The 21,261-nt window shown below is 40.6% G+C and overlaps 2 protein-coding genes across 3 annotated transcripts; both read left to right on the top strand.

Annotated features, from left to right (window-relative positions):
• Positions 7,172–12,169, top strand: LOC8059625 (chromophore lyase CRL, chloroplastic). Of its 2 annotated transcripts, none has more exons than XM_002453885.2 (9): positions 7,172–7,440; positions 7,636–7,685; positions 8,843–8,903; positions 8,983–9,018; positions 9,547–9,597; positions 10,234–10,326; positions 11,269–11,373; positions 11,541–11,633; positions 11,725–12,169. In XM_002453885.2, exons 1-9 carry the CDS (start codon positions 7,273–7,275, stop codon positions 11,866–11,868), a joined length of 801 nt encoding a protein of 266 aa, XP_002453930.1. In that variant the 5' UTR covers positions 7,172–7,272; the 3' UTR covers positions 11,869–12,169. The 2 variants fall into 2 exon arrangements, with proteins under 2 accessions (XP_002453930.1, XP_021316279.1); XM_021460604.1 differs by having other exon boundaries at positions 7,173–7,440; positions 8,798–8,903.
• On the top strand, positions 14,686–15,705 carry LOC110435150. Its single transcript, XM_021460571.1, has 2 exons — positions 14,686–15,063; positions 15,332–15,705. Exons 1-2 carry the CDS (start codon positions 14,970–14,972, stop codon positions 15,538–15,540), a joined length of 303 nt encoding a protein of 100 aa, XP_021316246.1. The 5' UTR covers positions 14,686–14,969; the 3' UTR covers positions 15,541–15,705.

Here is a 21,261-nt window from a genome sequence, read left to right as displayed (position 1 = left end):
GTAGCTCAAGGATTTACTCAAGTAGAGGGATTGGATTTTGAAGAAACATATGCACCGGTAGCAAGGCTTGAGGCAATTCGGATCCTCTTAGCCTTTGCTGCCCATCATGACTTCAAGTTATATCAAATGGATGTCAAGAGTGCATTCCTCAATGGTCCAATACAAGAATTGGTCTACGTTGAGCAGCCACCGGGATTTGAAGACCCCAAGTTTCCAAACCATGTGTTCAAACTCCAAAAGGCGCTCTATGGGCTGAAACAAGCACCAAGAGCATGGTATGAATGCCTTAAGGAATTCTTGCTTAAACAAGGCTTTGACATAGGGAAAGCCGATCCTACACTCTTCACTCATAAAGTTCGTAATGATATATTTGTGTGCCAAATATATGTCGACGACATAATATTTGGTAGTACTAATCATTTGTATGTTGAAGAATTTAGTAGGACCATGACGAAAAGGTTTGAGATGTCCATGATGGGTGAATTGAAGTTCTTCCTTGGGTTTCAAATCAAACAAGTGAAGGAAGGAAGTTTCATAAGTCAAACCAAGTACACTCATGATATGCTCAAGAAGTTCGACATGGTGAATGCAAAGCCTATCAAAACTCCCATGCCAACTAATGGACATCTTGATCTAAATGAAGAAGAGACAGCCGTGGATATCAAGGTATATCGTTCCATGATTGGCTCTCTTCTTTACTTATGTGCATCTAGGCCGGACATAATGCTTAGTGTGTGCATGTGTGCTAGATTTCAAGCCATCCCGAAAGAGTGTCACTTAGTGGCTGTTAAGAGAATTTTACGATATCTAGTTCACACACCAAACCTTGGCTTGTGGTATCCTAAGGGTTCCAAGTTCAATCTACTTGGCTATTCGGACTCCGATTACGCCGGTTGCAAAGTAGATAGAAAAAGCACATCGGGGACATGTCAATTCCTTGGACGGTCCTTAGTGTCTTAGAGCTCTAAGAAGCAAAATTGTGTAGCCCTTTCCACTGCGGAGGCCGAGTATGTTGCAGCCGGTGCATGCTGTGCTCAACTACTGGATGAAGCAAACCCTTAAAGATTTCGGATGTCACTTCACCAAAATCCCATTATTGTGTGACAATGAAAGCGCCATAAAGCTTGCAAACAATCCCGTAAGCCACTCAAGAACTAAACACATAGACATCCGACATCATTTCTTGAGAGACCACGAAGCTAAAGGAGATATCAAAATTCGCCATGTGAGCACCGAAAAGCAACTAGCCGATATCTTCAATAAACCCCTCGATGAGTCAAGGTTTTGTGAGCTGCGTAGTGAATTAAATATCCTTGATTCTTGTACCGTGACTTGAAATCCAACACACATGTGTTTGTCAACCTAGCGACATAGGCAAAATCTTGAAAAATTGATTCACAAGTCTTTCAAAATGTTTATAAAATGTCTCTTAGTATTATGATCATAGTATGTATTGTTGATTGTTTGCTGATCATAATATTTAGAGATTATCATGTCCTTATCTAAAGTAAAGAATAGGAAAAGGTTTTAGGTGTAACCCTGCAAGTTGGGCAGGGCGGCAGTGCCGCCTATTAAGGCCGGCAGTGCCGCCCTTTGAATCCACAGCGGATTCGGGTCCAATTTGGCAGAGGCGCGGGGCCCATCTCCCTCTACCTCTTTTCTCTCTAGCTCTGCCTCTCTTCTTTCCTTTCTCTCTCAGTCGCGCACAACACCTCCCTTCTTCCTCTCCTCTCCTCTAGGGTTAGGGCAAGGTGCAAGTGCTCATAGCCGTGATCTCCACGGCTCTTGGCGAGTTCCCAGCCTCTCCTCTCGTTGCTGGTGACTTCCCCCCCACTCAAGCTTTGGGCATTGCTCTTCTTTCCTCTTCACTCAACGCATAAGGTAAAAGCCTAACCCTAACTCCTTCAATCCATGGAATGTGGTGCTCTGACTAGGGATTTGAGTTTCTAGGGTGAGCATGAAGGTTTTGGGAATGGTTTGTGTGAATAAATCGAGTTGATTTGGAAGTTCACTGTTAGGGGGATCTCGGGTAGGGCGGCAGTGCCGCCCCTAGCAGATTGAACCTGCTGGCTTGAGTTCTCTATGGCAAAGGACTCTTAAATGAATTGGATTTATTCTTACAAAGTATTTCACAAAATCTCTCATACTTACCCTACCAAATCTCTAGTTAGGGTTTCACTTATTGTTGGATAGAACTTTTTTTCTGAAATTGTGATGTGTAGTAGAGGTTGTTGAAACAAGGATTTAATTAGAATGAGAAAGATTTGACATGAAGTAGTGAAGCCACTGAGGGCGGCAGTGCCGCCCCTTCCAAGCTGATTCAAAATAGTTGGCTTCTTACTTCATATCCATTTTTCTTCTTCTAATTAAAACCTATTGCAGCCATCTTTACAACATACTTAAACAGTTTCTTATCCAGTCCTATTACTTCTTTGCCTAGATGGATCGAGGAGGAGATGATGCTAGAGGAAAGAGGAAAGTGTGGACAAAGCAATTGGCTCGCAGAGGCACGGGGAGGACAGCTGGAGGCAGTGGTGCAGCACCTCGAGCCACTGATAGAGCAGCACATGATCAATATGTGGATGAGGAGGAAATGAATCAAAGGATTGGATACACCATCCCAATTATGCATGGCACACCAAATCACCTCACGGAGTTTGATGACAGCTATATGAGGGACAATGAGGAGGAGTTTGTTCTCAGAGAGCCTCACAACAATGTGAGACATACAGTGGTTGACTATGGGAGGAGTTGGAAGGCTAATGGTGATGCCAGAGAGATTGATCCTGATGCTGCAGATAAGCTTTTGGGGGTTGATTACAGATTTTGGAATGTCTTCCACTCCAACTTCTATGCCACAGCCATCATGACAAAACCTAGGGGCAAAATATGCAAAATGCAATATGTTGATTTCAATGAGTTGCAAGATAGAAATGAGTTTGTTGCTGCCATAAAGACCTATGACAGATTCCAGTTGACTGATATCAAGAGTTTCAGGTATGATTGGAACAGAGAGATCCTTGCACAGTTTCATGCCACATATTTTTGGAACAAGGATGAGGACGAGATTCACTGGATGACAGATGGTAGGCATTATCACATTGATTTTGTCACTTTTTGTCGTATTCTTGGTTTCGGACAGATTCATAGATCTTTCAGTAGGATCCATGATGTGCGTCGTCTTGAACCACATGAGGTGAGTTTTATGTGGGAAGATCCTAGCAAGGCTGATGGGAGAAGGATAGGGTTAAAGGCCATTTACTATACCATGAACAACTTGTTTAGAATCACTCTCAATCCTAAGGACAATGCAACTGATCTAAATGGATATATCACTAATGTGTTGTCTAGATTCCCAGATGGTGAGAGATTCAATGTAGGGAGATTTATTTGGGTTGAGTTAGCCTATGCCATGGATGATGGAAGAAGGTCGCTGCCATATGCACCTTACCTGATGTTCATGATTGAGAGGGTTTCCGGACAGAGATTCCCCAAGGACTGCTTTCATGGTGTATACAACATAAAGAAGACACATGGGGGTAAGGGTAGCAGCGGGGCAGCAGCTGGTTCACCCACTAGAGAGACTTCCTTTGCTCACAGAGATGTTCCTGAGTCCTCTAGGAGTGGCAAGAAAAAGAAGAGCAAGAAGCTGGGGAAGATGAGTGAATGGATTAAGGCTATTTTTGCTACATGCACCTATGCTGCAAACACTGCTTATGAGGATCGTTTGGAGAACAGAGAGGCAGTTAGGGAAGCTAGGGAGTTGGCTGGTCTTCCCCCTCTTGCACCGGTTAGGCCTCCTCCTCAATTCCCTAACCTACCCAGTCTGTCAGACACATCTTCTGAGGATGAGCAGCCCCATGGAGATACACAGGAGCAGCACTTTGAGCAGCCTGATGGTGATGATAGTGATGATGAGGGGATCCGGGCAGCAAAGGAAGATCCACAGGTTCAGGCGACCTTGCTACGTGTCTACTCTCGTCGCCCTCGTGACCCTTCAGAGGCAGCTGGGCCCTCTTCGTCAGCTCCACCTTGCCGTTTAGGACGCTTCACCTCGACCACTCACGTTCAGGGACGGGCTAGAGTTGACTCCAGCAGCGACGACGAGTGATTTCTCTTCTTTTCTCTTCTCTTTTTGGTGCTTGACGCCAAAGGGGGAGAAAATTAGAGGGGTCAAATTTTTTTTTCTCGAGATCTAGCTGCGCTTCTTGTTTTATCTCTTGAAAGTAGTCTTTTAGCTTGTGAGAGAGAACAGTTGCAAAACTCTATTTTATGTATTATCGTTACCTTATCTCACTATTTGCTTTGGATATGGACATGTGTTTAAGACCAGCAGTTTCATTGTTCACTGTGTTGTTTCTCCTCTCTAGTTTCTGCTGTGTTTTTCTGTCTGTTTTATGACTGTTGGGTGATAGGCCGGCTGTGCCGCCCTTCTAGGCCGGCAGTGCCGCCCTATGCCTCAGCAGCCAAGCAACTTTGTTGTTTAACTGTCTGTGCTTCACGTCTTGTCTTGTGACACTTTGCACATCACTCCACAGCAGGCATGGATGTAGGGGGAGGCCCTTCTACCTGAAGATGTAAGACCTTGCATCATAAAGCAAGTTCTTAGGATTCAAAACTCATTTACATCTTCAGGGGGAGGCCCCTATACACCTAGCTTGTAAATCTTAATTCTTGTTTATATTGTTGAAAGCTCTAATTAGGTTGTCATCAATCACCAAAAAGGGGGAGATTGTAAGTGCAATCAAGCCCTATTGTGGGTTTTGGTGTTAATGACAACAAAATTAGAGGACTAACAAGTTTTATCGAGTTAATGAGTAGGGGATCAAACTATAGAAGTGATGTACAGGTTGCTGGTTTTCTGAAAACATATTGGAGCTGATTTAAACTCAAGGATGTGTTACTTCGTTTTACATTCTTTACTTGAGTTTAGGAAAAGCCGTACTATAAAGGGGAATTCTAGAATTGTTGATCAACTGTGCAACCAGGTGCTCATCTTCTCAAAACAACTTCTTCTTTCTCAGCCAAAGCAGCACGCAAAACAGTTCTCCTTTTTAACCTGCTCTGGCCAGGGCGGCAGTGCCGCCCTCTTCTGACCGTTGGGACCTAGGGGAGGCTTATACCTCTGGACGCTCCTCACAACGGTCACCACTGACCTCAGACGACTTATCTCTTGCTCAGACAGACCAGAGCTCTCTCTCTCTCTCTCCTCCATTGTTGCTCTTCTTCCCTCAAGCAATCTTTGATTCCAACCATCAATCCTTGAGAGAAAAGGCAGCAAAACTCGATTGGAGAGTAGATCCATCGTTTCCAAAAGTCTGAGAGCATTTGGTTCACGTTTGGTCGGCGGTTTAGGGTTTATTACTCTTGGAGCTTGCTCCTAGCCGGCTAGGCGTCGCCCATGAGCTTGCCCACCTGTGTGGCAGCCTTGGGAGGTTTGTAACCTTACATTTGCAGCTAAGAAATTTCCCCTCACTTCAAGAGTTTACTCTCTTGACTTGAGAACGAGGGTAGGGCAAGCCTTTGTGGCAAGCCTAAGCCTTTTGTGGCTTCCTCAACAACGTGGATCTAGGCAAGCCTTTATGGTGAGCTGAACCACGGGATAAATCTCTGAGTCTTGTGTGCTTCTTGCAGATTATTACTCAAGGTTATACTCTTCTAGGGTTTGGTAACCCGATCTAGTCGTGTGAGACTTTTCTGTGGTATCCGGTCTTCGTACCGGATCTTTCCTTTGTTTTGCAGGATTGGACCCTTTTTAATCTAAGTTTTCTTCCTGCAAAGTTTTACCACCGTGGGCCTTTTCTTTGTAGGCCGGCGGTGCCGCCCTCTGTTCTAATAGAGTGTTGAGTCGTTTTTTAATAGGCCTATTCACCCTCCCTCTAGGCCTCTTTTACTTCCAGGAGATCCTACGTACAAAGTTTTTGCTGTGACTTTAGATCTTTGTTTTTTGTAATTAATTAGAATAATTCATAGTTGTAGTTTCTATGCTCCAATTGTGATAAAAGTTTTATGGTGTGCAAATTAGTCTATGATTGATCTGTAGTAAAAATTTCATACTCATTGATCATACATAGCTTAGTTATAAATTTATTTATATTTAACAAGTATAAACCTAAATAAATTCTATAACTAAGTTATACATGATCCAGTGAGTATAAATTTTTTGTTGTAGTTTAATTATATAATAGTTAACCCACCATAAAAATTTCATCACAATTGGGCCATAGAAACTCTAGTTATGAATTATTTCATTTAATTACAAAAAAATATAAATCTAAAACCACAATAAAAATTTTATACTAAAGTATATAATATTATATGTTTCATGTGTAGACTACTCATGTGGAGTCCAATAAAGTTAGATTTTCTATTTTATGATTTTTTGTGATTTACTATGATTTGTTAAAGATTCAGCCAAAATAAATAAAAAAGAAAAAGACAAAATCATCTCTAAAATTGCTTATAACATATGAACGGTTTAAAAAGTTGAGGAACATGTCTTATTTGATTTGAAGTTTAAATAGAAAAAATAGAATTTTGTGAAAGTTGAGGCCTCGTTTAATTTAAAAAATATTGTAAAATAAATACTGTAACACTTTCGTTAAACTAATTAGGTTCAAAAGATTCGTCTCGCAAATTGCAGGCACATTGTGCAATTAGTTATTATTTTTATTTTTATTTAATGATCTATGCATGCGATTAGTTATTATTTTTATCTATATTTAATGATTCATGCATGCGTCGTAAGATTTAATGTGACGGGCTGAAATCTTTTGTAAAATTTTTTTGACTAAACAAGGCCGTAATGTCAATTTTTTTTAAAAAAAAATAGGCTGTCTCTGAAGTCTGAACTAACAGCTTCCGTGCCTTGATTAAGGCCTTATTTAGGAAAAAAAATTGCGACACTGTAGCACTTTTGTTTGTTTGTGATAATTATTGTGTATCATGGACTAACTAGACTTAAAAAAATTCATCTCGTCAATTCCGACCAAACTGTGCAATTAGTTTTTATTTTTATCTATATTTAATACCACATGCATGCGTCTAAAAATTCGATATGACAGAAAATTTTGAAAATTTTTAGTTTTTTAGGTGGAAGTAAACTTGGAAAAAAGAAAGCTTTCGCGTGGTCCACATAAAAACCATCGCCATTTGGTCACTCTTGACCCCTCCAAAAACCGCTAATTTCCTCCCTACTCCCCAGTCAATCCCCGCCCCGTGTCGCCGTGTCGGCCAGGCCCTTGCGCGGCCGCCGTGGAAGGACCCCCAGCGATGGGCTCCGGCGAGGAAGACACAGGAGGCGGAGGAGGGGCGGTGCGGGGCGCGGTGCTGAAGGCGCTCGTCGTCGGCGGCGGCGTCCTGCTGCTCCGCCGCCTGCGCCGCTCCACCACCCGTTGGGACCACGCGCGAGCCGTCGCCGACGCGCTCTCCGGAGAAAAGGTGACCCCGCCACCCTCCCTGGAGAAGTGTTTGGTTCCCGGGGCATTCCGATGCGGCCGCATTAAGAATTCGTCAGAAAAATTCCGTCCTTTTTCTTGTGCCGCGACGAGAAAAATCCTGATGCGTGGCGTCTTTTTTCTGAACGTAGATAGAGGAAAGAAATGCTTGTGTCTTAATGCGTTTCCTGATGTACAGTTCTCGAGGGAGCAGGCGAGGAAGGATCCTGACAACTTCTTCAATTTGAGGTCAGAATTTATTCTAACAAAAGCACTGTACTCGTTTTTCTTTGTTCGGATAAGTGTTTCCACTGCCCATTTGATTAGGCTTTTTGTCTTGGGTCTGGTCTGGTACTCTGGTGGTACCTATGATCTATGAACTAATCGTAGGCTTGTTTTGGGAGGGAGGTATATGCACAAGCACATCAATTGAATATTCCCTGCAAACTTTCTGTGTTGATCACTGCAATTCGCATTGTCGATAACCATAAATGTTGCTGACCATGGTTTGTGAATTGTGATAATTTAGCTTTGGTGATTACGGGTCTGTTTTTTTTTTTTTTTTTACAACTTGCTGGATATCTATAAAATGGTTTGAAAATGCAATACTTGTCACATTGGTATGAACACTAACTGTTTTGATTTGATCTCTTCTTTGTTGGGTTTTGATGCTCTGGGATCATCTTGTAATATCTATATTGATATAATAGTCGATTGAGGACAGCCATTCTTTTTAAATGATTTACTTGTGTACTGTCTAGCTGTTGTCTGTGCCAGCCGAATTAAAGCGCCATACAGAATCGTCTAGCAAATATGCAGTGGGGGCTGCACAAACGATGGAACTTGATAAATCATTGATGTTTAACAAACCTTTTGTACTTTTGTTGGATGTGAAAATGCCATGTCTTGTATTGTATTTCATGTTTTCAACCTTGAGCAAATTGTTTATGAAACTATATATCCTTTAAAAGGAGCTTTTTTTATTGTAGAATTCATAATTTTGATCTAGTGTTTTCAACCTTGGACAAGGTTCTTTTGATCGATCCATGGATCAGTGACTGAATGGTTACACTGACCTGTTATGGATTTCTTTAACTGTATCCTTGATTGCTCTTTCTAGTCTGCTGTTATCATTGACTCATTATGAATATTTTGCTTGGATGTAAGTAATTTGGTAGAACCATAGAAGTGATAAGCATTAATTATGCAGAAAAATTGCTGTTTATCTGCACTTAAGATGCAAAAATTGTTTACACACCCATAATCATGTACATTGCTGTTCTTTTTTTTAAATCCTTTTCAACTCACTTTTTCCATGCATGAGACAAGTATTTTTGAAGCATGTGCTGACGTGTTTGTAGTGACATAATGTCCTGCGTTGCAATTCAGCCTTCTTTTATTTTCAGAATGCTCACATGTCCTGCAACCGAGACGGTGGATGGTTCAAGGGTGCTTTACTTTGAGCATGTATGATAATTATCTCTTCCCTTTCTTCGTTATTACAGTGCCCCTTTTTGGTATCTCAATTCCATGGTTTCCTTTCCAGGCATTTTGGAGATCTCCAGAAAAGCCTTTTAGACAAGTAAGTAACTCTATAAACTATATGTCACTCCAACATATCTCCTTTTTGCACTTACCAATTCATATGTAGGATATTATTTTCTATAAGTCCTGAGTTATATAATGTTATGCTAGTCAATATAGTCTAAACAAGATGATATATAATAAGAATCTTCTGCTCAAATGCTTTATTTTACTCGTACATTATTTTGATGAACTTCCAGTACACCCATGTAACTATTTCCTTTTATTTTTAAATCCTTTCTTCCTGGTTAACCTAACCAGATGAAACATTTCTTTGCCATTTTGCATTATATATTCTTGCGATGTGTAATGCTTTTGTTTGGCCACTGTAATGATCTGATGATGCCATTAGTTTGGAGTATTGAGAATATGGTTCCATTATTCTGCAAGAAAGGCTTCATATGCCTGTTGATAGGATAGTATTCAGATTAAATTTGGATTTCTGTTCTTCTGTGTCCATTCTATATTTCCAATATCTTATGTGCTCTACATATATGCAAATAATGATACGTTCTGGTCCCTCCAGAGATTCTACATGGTAAAGCCCTGTCCGAAGGAGATGAAATGCGATGTTGAGGTGAGCTCAAATCTAACATAGTTCCTCTTCCTCTGAGATATGCAATGTCGTGAAGTTGATATACTGAACAAACTAATGCATCTTTACTAATATTTATCAGAATTTACCAGTAGCATTCAGTTCATTCTCCTCTACTTGTGACTTTTGTCAAAAAAAGAGAGACTATTTGAGCAAATGGTATATCCTATTCCTATTTAACTATAAACCAGGAAAATATGCATCTGGTTCCAAAACATGATGTTATTTAAGGCCATTCCCACAGTTGCAGTTCTCATGTTCAATACACGTGGTTAGGTATACTTAATGATTACTCAAAAAGCTTGTCCATAGTGGGAGCATAAAATGGTCTATTTAGAGTACATGGTATTTTCTACAGTGCTGCTTTTATTTGATTGTTCTGACAATTTTGTTGTTGTTGTGGCATTAATAACATTTAGTGAGTTTATTAATATCTAGAATCATTACCTTTTGTTTTCTGGTGTCTACAATGGCTGTGGCATTAAAATTTTGGTTGAAGTAATGCAACTTCTCATCGATGTTCCTGCTTTTAGGAAAACTGAAAGATTATAATATTTTAGAACAACTTTGTAGGAAAAGCTGACTAAAAAACATTTTAATTTCTTTTTCAATGGACAGTTGAGTTCATATGCAATTAGGGATGCTGAAGAGTACAAGAATTTCTGTGACCGTCAAAAGGATCAGAGGCCACAGCCAGAAGAAGTAATTGCGGTATGTCATGTCCGAACACAATCTTACTTTTCAGAATGTTTGCTTGTGAATTTTCCCCCTTCATTTACTCATGACTGTTGGTGACTAAACTCTTGAGGGACAGCTGCAAATGAAATGATGGAAATATTTTACAACAATAAGGTATTATCAGCTTAATGATTATTCTTAGACACCCTGTGCATATTAATGTGTTTAAAAGGAATTATGGACCAGGTAGAGTTGCCAATGAATGAATGAATGAATGAATGAATCCACAGGAAATAGAAATGCTGTTATTTGTATTATCAAGGGAGCAGGGGCGAAGCTACGGCTTGCCATTGGGGTCTGCTGACCCCGATGAATTTTGAAAAACAAAGAGAGAATCAATCTACATGATTGTTATTTGCTCTTATGACCCCGCCTTGCTTCAGCCAAGACCCCGATGGTCTTCTAGCCTGGCTTCGCCACTGCAAGGGAGGGATCACATCTGTCAGCAGACCAAAGATGATGTAGGGTAGTTCAATGGGTTTTCAATATGATTGATTTATAAGCCATGGATCACCATTTTTACTTTTAATATTCCTTTGCAGCCTTTGGTGTTTTGAATATGAACTTCAATGCTGTTGTGCTACTCCTGACCTATATTCAGGCCATTATGTGCTTCACTCAGTGTAATACTAGGATGACTGATGAGTACCTAGTTCCTGAATGAAAAGAGCATGGTCTCCCATTTTTTATGCGACATAACCACTTAGTTTTAACACATTCTGTAAGCTGTATTCACATCTACACTGTAACTCCATATGTAGTCATGTGTTGACTGATACAGCTTTGCATAGTTCATTCCTAGCTCAAGCTTTATACAACTTGTGATGTTCGTTTTATTCACACAAGGCACTGTGTAATGTTACCCTAAATATCTTATATATCGCTCTAGTATTTAGGTTTAACTTTGGTGTTCAGGATATCGCAGAGCATCTGACCACCATACACTTGTCACGGTGTGGCCGTGGAAAACGTTGCTTATATGAAGGATCTACCCCACCTGAAGGTTTTCCCAACAACTGGGTGAGCTAATTCCTCTCCTCTCAATTAGCAATTCAGCATATTCAGTTCTCTTTCTGACTGAATAATTTGCAGACATCTTTTTAATTTAATCTACATCAGAGCTCACTAGTGGTAATTCTTGTCCGCAATGTTTCGCTTGTTCCCATCTCAACATTGACATTTTATAGAATGGTGCATCATATTGTACATCGGATTTGTCCATCCACAAAAACGGTGAAGTACATATCTGGGACAAAGGTTTTGACGATGAAGGGAACCAGGTTATTTTCATATATCTTCACCTGCTAGTGTTCCAGTTGTTCTGCCAAGATTGTGTGAAAGAGAATCTTGACAATGTGCTCACTTGCTCAGGTTTGGGGAACCAAGGTTGGCCCTTACGAGTTCAAGCCTGCCCCCAAATCCAAATATGACGACATGTTCTCGCCATTAAATTTCTCCGCCCCTTTGTCACTAGAGAAGAAGTTGGATAAAGCATATGTAATTGATGACCAGTAGAGGCTGAGCCCAAAATTTTGTTCATAGGAATGCAAGAATAGCATGTATGTATATATTGTACTGAGTTCTAATGCATTTTTTTTGACCAACCTGTGGATCTTGGTTGTCCATGTTTAGTATGGTGAGGCATGATACCTAGTCTGAACCAATTTAAGCTAGTATGCAAGATGACCCAGTCGCATTGTATTTGTATCCTATGGTGTATTATGCCATGTCAGAAAAGATTTGTTCTAAGCAAATTACATCAGATGGTATATAGTGTACTATGACAGTGACATTAAGATTCCTGATGTATATCGAATTATTTGCAACCCTGGAGCATTCATTGATTGGACTTTAACTTGAAAACTCAATCTAACATTTGTTGAATTCATAAATTAGTTAATTTTCTATCATAATCCATCTTAACATATGTGGAATGAGGTGAAATAATACCCGGTACTTGGTAAGAGCAACTCCAGTAGGGTCCCTACTTAAGCCCTAATAGCTAAATATGGATGCTCAGGCTAAAAATATTACTGCCTCTGGTCTGCCCCTACTCCAGACCTCATATTTGGGTGGACACCCATATTCCTCTCTCAGATCCTATTCTGGTTGGCCCAACATGACAGCCCCCATCCTGCATCACGTGTTCTAGCCCCCCCGCGCGCTCCCTCTCTCTCTCTTCTCTTGCACGTGCACAACACCATGCTCCCTCTCTCTCTTCTCTTGCACGTGCACAACACCATACGGTCGTCGGATCAATCCTCCAATTATCCATGGGCCGATTTTCGTGTCGTACCGGCCCGAAAAGCACGAGGCCCAATAGTGCTTTGGGCTGGCCTATGGCCCGTTATATGAAAAAGACCAAATTTAATATAGAATTTAACAAAGATAAGTAAATCACATTTAATTCGTAGACATTAATATTTCACAATTCACGTAACACAATATACTCAAAGATCATATTTCACTTGTAAAAAATTACAAGTTTGACAAGTCACATAACGATACTTCAAGTTTCACAAATTTTCTGATACCGGGCCGACACCGTGCCTGCTGTTAAAAGTGGGCCGTGCCGTGCCGCTCGGCGGGCCGAGGGGTCGGCCCAAGCACGGCCCATTACGTGCTTCGGGCCGGCCCGGGCCTGGTTAGGATCGGGCCGTGCCGTGCTTGTGCCGAGTCAAATGACCGTGCTTTAGGTCGTGCCTTCGGTCCGCGGGCTGCATGCTCAACTTTAGGTGTTTGGTTGTCAGCTTAGGGTCCGTAAATTTATAAACTCATCGTGTGACCAAGGTTCTTCACAAATTTGTCTAATAGCTGATGTGTAGACTACTTCTACAGGTATTCGTACAATAACAAGGCTCTTCGTAAATTTTGAAAGAAAAAATGTGTGGGACATACCACTACCTATTTTGTCTTCTCTGTCCCCCCCCCCTCTCTCTCTCTCTCCCGATGTTCTCCTACCATTAATTGATGTAGCCTACCCTTGCGTCAACCTGGAGGTCATGAGCAGCCAGTTATGCGTTGACTAGCATGTTCTCTCTTGTTTCTCTTTCTTGCATCTAAAATTTTATTGAGAAATTTTGGGTTTTAGTTTAGCATTTTGCAAAATAGAACTAAACACCATGTAAAAATTTTAACAAAAAGGTAGTTATTTTCTATTTTAGATTTTTGTCTCAAGAGACCAAAAAAGCCTCAAAAGGCCCTCATGAGGACAATAAATTCTACATTTTTTTATGGAACTAAATATGATCCTGAAAATTTTAGCATTCCATAGTTGGCATATTGCATTTTGTTTTTTTTTGAACTAAACACCCCCTGAGTTGACTATTAGACAAGTTGACATAGTTTATTATACTTGCTCTCAATAGAAACACGATATATTAGTCGTGAACACTAGAGTTTATTAGTCGTTCCTTGTGTTGTGGGGGACTGGGGGTGGCAAAACAACTGCCGCCAGCTAATGATCGAACACTCGATCTGCAGCTCGTTCGAGGTCAATGTCTATCACTGAAGTAAACCATCTTGATGGTACTAGCAAGTTGTGCACATCATCGATTGGAATGGGCGCAGAGAACATGTGCTATTTATATTTATGGCACCGTTATTAACTCTCCCGTACAAGATTAATTATTTATTGTACTAATACTTATTGCGTGTCTTGGAATTTTATTTGATTTAAGATTTGGGTCAAAAATCTAATTAAATTCTAGTTAGCTCATTATCATTGATACAAGTATCATGCAATAAATTTATGTCACATTGCAACACACATGGGAAAGTTATTTTTGCCCTCAAGGGCATATGCTCCCACTCTCTCTACCACTGGATTCGCATTGAGATGTGTGTTTGCAAACTTCTCAATGCGAATCCACTGGTGGAGAGTGGAAGCATATGCCCTTGAGGACAAAAAAACTGCGTTCAACACACATGCATATTTGCTATGTAAATATAACACTGTAGCCTAGATACATAGTGCACACAATTGAAGAGCTATATATATATACATACATTATTGTGTATTTCGACATAATGTACATCTAAGTATATAATAAAAAATATGTATCTAAAAAAATCAAAATGTCTTATAATTTGAATGGAGGGTATAGACGTTTTGATTTTTTAGATACATATTTTTTATTATATACTTAGATATACATTATGTCGAAATACATTATAAAATCAATGTATAGAACAGATAGAGTAATTATTGAGGTAATTATTAACGCATATAACTTACGTTGCTCATATGATCATGGTTGGAATATCCGCAACACTGTAAAATATTTTTTTTGATATAATAACATATAGATGTAAATATATTTTTCTATAAACTTGACCAAAATTTAATTTAGGGTAAAATAAATAAAATAACTTACAATTTTTTTGCGAGGAAAATTAACTTACAATTTGAAAGGCAAGAGCGGAATATTAGCCGTGGCTGTCAGAAGCTCCCAAAAAGAGGGCCAGCCTAACGCAAGCCAGTGGTTGACTTTTAGCTTGTCCCGTGCACTTATATAATGGACCCTCATGATCAATCTGTAGCTCCCACCATATGATCGCACTGACAAGACGACGAAGCAGAAAAAAAGAACAGCTCGTTGCGTTTGAGATTGAGGATGGGCGAAGGGAGGGCCAAGGCTCAAGCTCTGCTGCTCGCGGCTCTCGTCCTCATGATGAGCTGCTCGGCGGCCGCCTCTCCCTCCAACTGCAGTACGTACAAGTTCCCCGTTTGAACTCATGATTATATCGCCTGCATCTATCTATAACTACTATATGATGAGTACTACTATAGCTATTGCTAGTTTGTTATACGCGCTACACTTGCATCTTTTACGTCATTATAGGAACCGAACTGTCATTATTTCTGGAAAGTTGCTTAATTAGTAAGCCAGCGAATGCTAATCTGCACATGTCATTACGGGAGGTTGATTAACTAGCAAGGAATTTGAATCGTAATTCGCAACATCGTTCCTTGCAGTTCCGAGGAGGCTGCTAATGGCGTCAGGGTCGTACTACCGGCGAGCGCCGTGCAACGACGACCCGATCGGCCGGCGTCCGACACCGAACGATGGCCATGAAGAAATCAGCGGGTCCAGGACCCCGCGGGTGGGACCGCCGTCTCCAACGTGGGGAACCACCCGAGCGGCCGGGACCTCCCGCCCCACACCCCCGGGGATCATCAACTAGAGCTGATGACACATGCTTTGAAGAAATAATTCACCATCATTGCCGCTGTTGTTACTCTATTCTTGGAACTAATTCTAATCTTAGTCAGTTTTTCCATGTGGATCGCGCTATTACATGTGAAACCTTTATATTGTAGTCATGAATATTTTAAGAATAAAATGTAGTTTCTCTATTATATGTCTCTAAATTTTTCTATTTCATTTATTATATTGACTAGCAAGAATACCCGTGTTTGCAACGGGAGAAAAAAAAAGCTATCAAATCTATATCGATATCTCTATTACCTAATTATATATAACTATACCTAATAATAAAGAGACAAAATTTCAGATTTTTTTTCGTCCATCCATTTCTTTTGTCTGTCTTCCTCTAACTATCGAACGATAGAGAGTTTCTTTTATCTAGACTTATATATATATATATATATATATATATATATATATATATATATATATATATATATATATATATATATATATATATATATATATACCCATGCTCATACGAGTTAGAATAACTTGCGTCTAAACTAATATGGAGTAGGAGTCCTAATATAAATAGATTCCTCACATCCTAATTATTTTAAATAGAACTCTTAATAGTCAAATAGAAAAAGATAAGAAGTACGTTCTTTATTTTGCTTCACTTTCTTTATTTAGTTAGATGTCAATTGGAGGCAAAAGAAAAATCAAAGTCTTAATTTTTAGTTGCTTCTTCTTCTTCTTCTTCTTCTCTAATAATAGAAAAGCAAAAATTTTGGTCGTTTTGGATTTTGGTCGAGCTCAACTATTTGCTTATTTCGGTCTAAAATTGGTTTAAACTCGTGTTAGGCTTCCGAGTTAGATTCAGCTCATAACTTTTATTTTTTCCCTAACCCAATTGGACCAGGAGTCCTCGTGCCATAAATAAAAAATAAGCTAAAAATAATAGGAAACTAAATCCGAACGAGAGGAACATCGTATAATTAATCTTATCGGTGGACATATAAAGATATGGTGGACTGAAATTTTTATAATTATATATTAAGAAAAGATTCCTATGATTTTCCTCCAAATCTGCATCCAAAGAAAAATTTCCTACACGGTTCTCATTCACGTGAACCAAAGGCATAAACAGTAATAATTCCCATAGGATTCTTAATCCTATGAACCAAAAGGAGGCCTTAGTAAGATGGTTTCAATTGTTGAAGAATGTAATCTAAAAAAATGATTTTCTCATTGATGAAGGCAAATCAGACTCACGAACCATATGTGAGGGGGAAAAGCCACCGAGCCCAGCAACGTGCAAGCCCACGGCGCGGTCTCACGTTTGCGGAAGGTGCGCGTGCGCGGCTTGTCTCACTACTACAAAAAAAATCTTTTGCATAGCGTTTTGAAATTATTTTCGGTGGCGGGCAGCACTTCGGACCGTCTCGGTAAATGTCTCAGATTAACCGAGGCGGTTAGTTTTTATTAACCGAGACGGTCACAAAAAACCGCCTCGCAAAATTTATTTACCGTGACGGTCATCTTAAGAAAACCGCCTCTAAAAATAGTTTATTTTTGAAAGCGGTCCTCTTATAACAACCGTCTCCGTAAATCTATTTTCGGAGGCGATTATGTATTAAAACCCGCCTCGGTAAATGAAGCCCCAACAACAACCCATATCGGCCCGATATGCGTCGACTGTATATATACACACGTCCGACCCCGAAACCCTAACATAACTCCTAGCCCAGCCACTCCCTCAGCCGCCTCTCCCCAGTCCCCACACACGGCCGACCCCGCCACCCGCTCCCACTCCCCCCCACATGCCCAACGGCTCCAACTCCACCCTCGACTCCGACCGATCCCCTCCCCTCCATCTCGGCTGCACTCCCCTTCTCTCTCTCCCTCACTCGCAACTCCCTCAACACACGGCGAGCAGTGCTCCCAGGCCTGGCAGGCCATGGCGCCGGCGTGGTCGTGGGCGAGGCGAGGCGGCACGAGCGAGGTGAGGCGACACCGGCGCGATTTGTGGGCACAGCGAGCAACGTAGGCGCGTGCATGATCCGGTGGCAAAGCTTCCTTCCCCGGCGCTCCTACACCGGCATCGCGCGCCTTGCCGTTGGTGGCCGGATCCAATGGAGGGTGGCCGGATCTCTAGTGGGCCCACTTACCTATGACGGAGGCCAGATCCGGCGGCGAGGCTGCTAGATCTAGTGGTAGGGAGGCAGATCCGATGAGTGAGGCCGGCAACGCTCCTCCAGCTAGCAATGGCGGCAGCGGTCCATGGATGGGCTCTGCGGGCCCATGGATGGGCTTAGCGGGCTTATCCACGTGTTTTCTTTTTTTTGTTTTTTCTACGCGATTAACCGAGGCGGGCAAACAACCGTCTCGAAAAATAACCGTCTCGGTTAATCAGTTTTGCCTATTTCATTAAATATTTTGTGTAATAGTGTCTTTTGTAGTGATGCCGCGTGGTGTGCGCCCAAGCCTGGGATGTCGACGTTTTCGTCCGACGGCCCAACTCGAGTTCAGCAGCCCCGGACTTACGGTCCGAGCTGGTTCTAAGTCGGTTAGTATATTTCGATTACGAGAAGGAATATTCTGCCAATTCCGGGCGACAGAAGATCGGCGGATGGGGCAGACTGGAATTTTCATAATTTATTATTAGGTATAGATAGATTATGAGAGATTGAGGGAAATATACTAATAACTGCTGGCGACGTGCATGTTACCTTTTTTTAATAAAGGAAAAGAGTATGGCTTCATCTCTTGAAACCAAGAGAATCAGACCAAAAGATACGAGATAAAAAAAAAGAGAAAGAGAAGCCACAAGTGTCCAACTCAAAGCTTCATTCTAAAATTGCTTCGACATCCAAAGTCGACAAAGAAGTTCATTGCGGCTCGACAAACTTGGGAGATTTGTTCCATGTCATTTTCACATAGCTGTAACTGCCCATTGGCGTAATCAATGTATTCCTCTAAACAATACCTGCAAAAAAATTTTAGGTTGACACTTATCAAAAAAACGACTTCGTTTCTTGTAAGCCAGCATATAGTCCAATAAATGGCTGCCCCTCCTATCAACACTAAGGAATTATTCAGACTGCCACCCTGTTTGTACCACTCATTGAAAAAGTTGTGAATATCTCCAGGAGGTTTCAGCCCTAAAACAAAGTACACTGCTGACTGCTCTAAAAAAATTAGTATGCATGCTGTCAAAAAGATGTGTTGTATAATTTCATTCCTACGACAAAAGGCACATAATTTACTTCGATTCCAATTCCTTACCGCTAAATTATTTTTCATAAGAGTAACCCTCTCTTTAGGAATCATAAGAAAATTTTAATTTCAAATGGTACAACCGTCAAATTTTGTGGGACATATACAACCCTGTGTTGATAAGGTATCTATACATTAAATTTACTATAAAGAACCTATCAAAAAAATTAATGTAAAGAATCTGTTTTTTATAACAAGCAAAAAAAGACATCCCTTTCCACAGTTAAATGTATGTTCACTATTCTAGCTGCTAGATGTTGCCACTTAGTCAACTTGTTTCCTACTAAGGCCCTTCTAAAAGAGACATTCAGTAGAGCTACAGTATTTTGTTTAGCCGAACAAATATTATATAAGTTTGGATATTGTGCTTTAAGAGGATGTCTTTCCAACTGGATATCTTCCCAAAACCTAATTTGGGAACCATATTTTCCAATTTAAATTTGCTTAGTTTTATAAATTGATCTTTCACTCCCATCAAACTCATCCAGAAATGTGAATCACCGGCTTTTTTTGAGCTGTGTTATGTTACCTACGGAGTACTCCCTCCGTCCTGTAACATAAGACATTCTAGCATTTAAAATTTATCCTCAAATATATAAGGCATTCTAGAAGCCAGAAATTAATTTTGCATTTAAACTTTCTATTTATCAACTAAACACCATTAATCTTACTGATGATAGCATCTTATTTAGAAATAAAGTGAGGGCACATGTGTCTTTTTTATTTTCTCTTAATCTGTTCTAAAATTATAGAATGCACTATATTACCGGACGGAAAAGTACACAACAAACTCTACTTTGACATTGCCACCACTACAGCAACGTTGACTACTGAAGAAACATTGATATCTCGATGATCACATTATTAGTGGAGCAGATCTAGGCCAGCACCAAAGGTTGACCTCAACAAAAAGTTAAGGTCCATGTAGGTGGACCGGATAAATTGAGGGCAATGGCAATCCAATGCAGGCCACCTTTATCTCGGTGCCATAAAACTCACTCCTTTCTCGGTCTCATGTTTGCTTTCCAGAGGAAAGTCACGACATGTTAGGGCAATTCCTTGCCACAACCACAACGCACATCTACTACCTCTGCTACTGGTGAGATGAAGCAACTGATGCTTCTGCATGACTCCTGACACCCTGTGAAAACCACCACTTGAAATGATATAGCTAGTTGATGCAGACATGGAACTTAATTACGGCAGCAATCTAGTGCGGTGCATTGGACGTGGCCTTATATGAAAATTGCACGTATGGCATTTTTATTACCATCATCAAGCATGAAGTTCTACAAAAATGACAAAAACTTCATGCTAATGTATCTAATGATAATTATTTTACGTGACAAATGAGATAAAGTGATTGGCATGTGTGTGCATGAGAGAGAGAGAGAGAGAGAGAGAGAGAGAGAGAGAGAGAGAGAGAGAGAGAGAGTCCAGGTCACGGACGACCAATGCCTTCATGCAATGCTCACCATCGACCGGCCCGGAAACGAAATCCGACGATAAGTAGTGGTTGTAGCTGCATCTGATGGACTACGATGTGGATGCACCGAATTTGGGGACAAATTAAACAGTGGTGGCGTCGGAGAGCAATTCTGAACTTTGACAGAGTTCGTCTGCTGCAGGCCTGCGTCGCTAGAGGTAGTAGAACCGTAGAAGAGGAGGCGCGGAGGTGCTGCCAGGCTGCTTGGGCTGGCTATTGCAGCTCGCAATTGGGCCGAACATGGGGCATACATGAACAGGCCGTGAAGGGAGTTTGCCACGGAAAAAGGGGGTGAAAGCATTTTGGTTCTCATTGACAGGATTTATAGAAACGCATATAAACTATTTCTACTTACAAACCAATTCATAAACTATTCTAATCACAAACAGAAAAATGCAGCACCATGAATACATCAAAACACAATATATATCCTATGACTAATTTGTGTGATTTAGAAAATAATATTTTCATTGGACAAGGGGTTTCGGCACTAGTAGAAAAGAGTACAACGCCGACGCCCCTTTTTTATACTACAGGCGGTTGTAGTTATCACGCGCCTGGTGTAAAAAGGGCGGTGTCAGAACTACGAACCGTCTGTGAATATGCATTTTTACAGGCGGCTAAACCGCCTGTAGAAATCATGTATTTCTACAAGCGGTTGTCCTAAGGAACCATCACTAAAAATCATATTTCTATAGGCGGTTTTTTTAACTAAACCGCCTGTAGAAATCATGTATTTCTACAGGCGGTTCTCCTAAGAAACCGCCCGTAAAAATCAAATTTCTACAGGCGGTTTCTTAAGAAAGCCCCTGTAGAAATATTTTGAAATTAAATTTTTTGAGTTTTTCAAGTGACCTTGTTTGAAAAAACTGTCAAAATGAAAGTTGTAGATCTCGAAAAGTTATGAAACTTTGTAGTTGATAATGTTTTCATTTGACATCATCTTGTCGTCGAAAACTGCGTTTGAATTTTATAAATTTGAAATTCAAA

The sequence above is a fragment of the Sorghum bicolor genome, chromosome 4 (genome assembly GCF_000003195.3).
Source record: "Sorghum bicolor cultivar BTx623 chromosome 4, Sorghum_bicolor_NCBIv3, whole genome shotgun sequence".
In the NCBI taxonomy this organism is placed as follows: domain Eukaryota; kingdom Viridiplantae; phylum Streptophyta; class Magnoliopsida; order Poales; family Poaceae; genus Sorghum; species Sorghum bicolor.
This window is presented reverse-complemented; position numbering and strand designations above follow the sequence as displayed.

Bases quoted from the DNA above. Each gene is read 5' to 3' on its own strand.
- LOC8059625 (XM_021460604.1), top strand. From the start codon at position 7,273: ATGGGCTCCGGCGAGGAAGACACAGGAGGCGGAGGAGGGGCGGTGCGG. The intron at 9,598-10,233 runs GTGAGCTCAAAT...TTCAATGGACAG, and splicing joins AGATGAAATGCGATGTTGAG to TTGAGTTCATATGCAATTAG. The intron at 11,374-11,540 runs GTGAGCTAATTC...GACATTTTATAG, and splicing joins AAGGTTTTCCCAACAACTGG to AATGGTGCATCATATTGTAC.
- LOC110435150 (XM_021460571.1), top strand. From the start codon at position 14,970: ATGGGCGAAGGGAGGGCCAAGGCTCAAGCTCTGCTGCTCGCGGCTCTC. The intron at 15,064-15,331 runs GTACGTACAAGT...CGTTCCTTGCAG, and splicing joins CGCCTCTCCCTCCAACTGCA to TTCCGAGGAGGCTGCTAATG.